Source organism: Grammomys surdaster, unplaced genomic scaffold (genome assembly GCF_004785775.1).
Source record: "Grammomys surdaster isolate TR1022 unplaced genomic scaffold, NIH_TR_1.0 241, whole genome shotgun sequence".
Taxonomy (NCBI): domain Eukaryota; kingdom Metazoa; phylum Chordata; class Mammalia; order Rodentia; family Muridae; genus Grammomys; species Grammomys surdaster.
In genome coordinates this window covers 5,594,100-5,598,614 of record NW_021604686.1, presented here as the reverse complement: position 1 = coordinate 5,598,614, position 4,515 = coordinate 5,594,100, and the positions used below count along the sequence as shown (strand labels likewise).

At 43.7% G+C, this 4,515-nt stretch overlaps 1 protein-coding gene across 1 annotated transcript; it reads right to left on the bottom strand.

Moving 5' to 3' along the window:
• Positions 1–2,159: 2,159 nt before the first annotated feature.
• Positions 2,160–2,585, bottom strand: LOC114626890 (histone H3.3-like). The gene has a single exon (XM_028774437.1). It carries the CDS (start codon positions 2,568–2,570, stop codon positions 2,160–2,162), a length of 411 nt encoding a protein of 136 aa, XP_028630270.1. The 5' UTR covers positions 2,571–2,585.
• Between the last annotated feature and the right edge of the window lie 1,930 nt (positions 2,586–4,515).

Here is a 4,515-nt window from a genome sequence, read left to right as displayed (position 1 = left end):
AGAGAAGTCAAGGCACATTGACACACACCCATGATTCTAGCACTCAAGTAGCTGAGGTAAGAAAGTTAAAAGCTCCTGGCCAGCTTGGCTATGCACTGAGATCCTGCAGGGGATAATAATGAATATTATTAGTTATATTTGTTGCATGAGAAAGCTGAACTCTGAAAGTGTCAGGGATTTTGTTTGTGGTTATCCAGCTAGTTCAGCCCAGAGATCAGACTCTGTCTTCTTGACTCCTTGTTTGGGGTTGTGTAATATGTAGTAAAAATTCACAAAAGCAAGATTAGGCTACCCAGAAATCTCTTCTTCCTCCCAGAGTAGCCCTTGCCTTTCCATAGCCCCACTGAAGGGACTGTTCTCTCACCCGATGACAACACCATGTCACACTGTCATCCTGACCACACAGCCTCCATGAGAAAATGAACTCAGAGCCAGCTGCAAGCCATTCTGTAGACCAGAAGTGGGGAAGAAGATGAGTATGTGGAAAGTCTTAGTAACACTTTCCATGTTGGCTTTTGTGTAAGAAAAAAAAAAGTTGCATTAAAAATGCTTTCCGGTTGTTAAAGGTATTACAAAAGCACACAAGAAATTCCTAAATGTTAACATGTCGTATTTGCTTTATATTTCTCTTTTTATACATGTGTGTTGTAGATAGAAACACGTATATTTATGTGATTCAGATGTGCACAGGTGTGTATTAGTTTTCTGGAGTTGAGTGTGAGCTTCAGTCTCTTGGCCTCTGAGTATCTTAGCAGGTTTCATCTCTAAGGGGAAAAAGTCTTTGGTTCCCTGTCTGAAGCAAGCTCTCCCCTTACTCTGTAGGACTCATTGCCACTGGGTTAGATTCAGATTGCATCGTAAGTTTGGCCAGCTGCCCTTTCTAGGAGCATCCTGTGGGTAAGAGCCAACATGGATGTGTCCCTTTATAGGGAGGTGTCTTGATTGCTTAGCTGGGGGAGTGGGGATTTGCCAGGTCTCTTCACTGTGAAGTTGCTCTGTCCCTTTGTGAGGCATAAGCAGGGTTGGGGTGATGGCTTGGTGTAGGGTGCTGGGCAGGCAGTCCAGCCAAATGGGTGAGCTCCAGGTTCAATGAGAGACTTGGGAGAGGAACTGAAGTCACTTGATGCCAACCACTGGCCTCTACACAGTCATGCGTGGGTGAATGAATGTACCTCACACGTGAAAACACGAATGCGCATTCACAGACAGACACACAAGCACACATGTGCACATGCACAAACACAGGGCATGACTATCATGAGAAGGTATCTGAGGCTCATCATACTTTGTCTCTGATTTTACCACCCACTGAGTATTCCTGACGAGACATTGTTTCAGGGTTAATCAGAGCAAGTGTTCAGATCCCAGTCTCCAGCCTCCAGCCTCCAGCTGCGTGTATCGGTTGTAACCCTTCCGCATGGCCAGTGTGTCCTTCCTTTCCATCATTCACCAGCCCAGACACAAGGCCTTTTCCTTTACCATGTGTAACAACTTTACCCTGATGACTAAGTAAGTCATTTAGCCACTCACCTTGAAATAATTATAGGTTCTCAGAAAGACCTAGATCTATCTTTCTTTCTTCCTTCCTTTCTTTCTTTCTTTCTTTCTTTCTTTCTTTCTTTCTTTCTTTCTTTCTTTCTTTTTATAGTTTAATGTATTTTAATAGCAAACTTACAGGAACAGCACATAAGACAGACAACATTAAAAAAATGTCCTTGCATGTAGGACAACTCAGTTAGAAAAGGATAGTGACAGACGGAATCTACAGTATGATGAAAATGCTACAAACAGCATTTAGTTGCCATCAATAAGAAATTTACTTATTTAAAAAAAAAAATCCAAATGCTGGCATTGTCCAGAAAATTTTAACAGGTTTATTTATAATCGTTATAAAGTTGAACTGTTGAAATGTGTTCACTGAAACATTTTGCTTGCATTAATGCTTTACATCTTGCATTTATATTAAAAATTCACACACCAATGAACGTGGAGAAACTGCTAATACCTGATTCCGTCCCCTATGTTTCCACTCGCAATCATATACTTAGGTACCTTTGACCCCATGGAAAAAATATCTAACATTCAGAACTACTGATAACAGGAAGAAGAGGAAAAAACATTTTTTTTGAGAATGAAATGTTTCCCCTCATAGTGGACTCTTAAGCACGCTCTCGGCGTATGCGGCGAGCTAACTGGATATCTTTTGGCATAATTGTTACACGTTTGGCATGAATAGCACACAGGTTGGTATCTTCAAAAAGGCCAACCAGATAGGCCTCACTTGCCTCCTGCAAAGCACCAATAGCTGCACTCTGGAAGCGCAGATCTGTTTTGAAGTCCTGAGCAATTTCTCGCACCAGACGTTGAAAGGGGAGCTTGCGAATCAGAAGTTCAGTGGACTTCTGATAGCGCCTGATTTCACGGAGTGACCCAGTCCCAGGCCTGTAACGATGAGGTTTCTTCACCCCTCCAGTAGAGGGCGCACTCTTGCGAGCGGCTTTTGTAGCCAGTTGTTTCCTGGGTGCTTTACCACTGGTGGATTTGCGGGCAGTCTGCTTTGTACGAGCCATGGTATGGGCACCTCCTTAACCCCCTTCTCCTTCGGCTGGAGCTTGGCAAGCGAGAGGCGGCGCTGGCATTAGAGAGCGGCACAGCAAAGGCTGCGAACACCGACCCAGATCTTTCTTGCTCATCTCAGAAAGATGGCAGCAAGGGGCCACACGTGCTGTTTGCTTCTCTCCCTCTCCCCTCTCCTTCTCCCCCTCCCCCTCCCCCTCTCCCTTTTCTTTTCCCTTTTCTCTTCTCCCTTCCCCCTCCCTCCTCCCCCTCTCGTTCCCCATCCCCGCTCTGCCATCTTAAGGTGTTATTATCTATAGTGTGTGGCTTTTGGTACAGGATTCTTTTTTCATTTGGCATGTCCTTAAGAGGTTACCCAGCCCCTTCTGTTGGCATTTTATTCTTTTGAGAAGGTAAACAACCCAATAAGGCCAAGTCACAGTCTACACATGGATGTGGCAAGTTCATCGGCTGGTTCACCTGCTGTGAGATATTTTGGTTGGTTTTTTAGTCTGGTACTGTTGCAAGTGGAGTTGCTAAGAACAGTCGCAGTCAGTTGCTATGAATTCTCGTATGACTCTCTGGGCTAAGATATCTATTGTTGGCTCTTCGAGTCACGTGGTTCATGTTTAGACAAGAACCTTCCAAATTGCTACAAATTTATTACATCTATCTTTTAAACATTTTTTAACAAACATTTTAAAAATACTTTCATGTGTGTGTGCTTGTGTGTACACGCATGCTATATGTCTGTGGGTGCCTATAGAGGACAGAAGAGGGCTTCAGATCCTCTAGTGGTGACGTTGGAGACATTTGTGAGCACTCTGACATGGGAGCTGGGAACTGAACTCAGATCCTCAGGAAGAGCAGCAAGTGTTCTTAACCAATGAGCATCTTTCCAGCCTTTATTCTCCATCACTGGTTGCCAAAGGAGCTGCATCCCTCCACCATCCCACGCTTAGAACCCTCACTCTCCTTTGGACCATTCTCAGGCATGTGTGGCTTCAGGTTGCCTCTCCTTGGTTGGATGCAGGGCTAAGCATCCCTTTACCTGGTCATTTTCTGTTTCTATACCTCTTAGCTGAAACAGCTCCTGTGTTTCCTCACTTCCAAACTGGATCCCTGAGTCTTGCTTGCGTGCTTGCTTGCTTGCTTGCTTGCTTATTTATTTATTATAAACCCAGTACAGAAAATATCACACACCCAAATTAATCAGACCCCAAGTCTGTATATCTCAACAAACTTCTACACGGTTAGACTAGCAGTTCCGAAGCTGGGGGGCTTCGCCGTGGATCTCACATTCCCACTGTCTACTGTGTGTTTATACGCTTGTCCACTAATTAGAGGAAAAATGCTCACATCAGAGTCGTAACTGGAAAACCAGCCAGCTTTAGATCCTCTCATAACTCATGTCCGTCATCTGCATGGTTTTTCTTGTCCTTAATATTTAGCCTTTCTTTGTTTTCTCTGTCTGTCTGTCTGTCTGTCTGTCTGTCTTGCTTCCTTTTTTGTTGTTTGTTTTGTTTTTGTTTCGAGACAGGGCTTCTCTGTGTAGCTCTGGCTGTCCTGGAATTCACTTTGTAGACCAGTCTCATGTTACAGTGTGCCTACATGTACGTTTTTGAAAGTTCTAAAAACTTTCATATATATACTTTGCATATATCCTTGGGGCCAGCAAGATAGGTCAGTGGATAAAGGTGCCTGCCGCCAAGCCTGGTGATCTGAGTTCAATTCCCAGGACACACATAGTGGAACGAGAGAACCAACTTCCACAAACTGTCCTCTGATCTCCGTCTGTGTGCCGTGGCACATATGTCTACTCACATGCACACACATGCACATAAAATAAAATTAAAATTAATTAAAATTTAAAGTAGATGTTCTAGACATAAGTCCTTATTTGGAAACGTGTTTGGCAAATATTCCTTACTCCTTTTTCTGCTCAAATAGTTCTCATTT

Bases quoted from the DNA above. Each gene is read 5' to 3' on its own strand.
- LOC114626890 (XM_028774437.1), bottom strand. From the start codon at position 2,570: ATGGCTCGTACAAAGCAGACTGCCCGCAAATCCACCAGTGGTAAAGCA.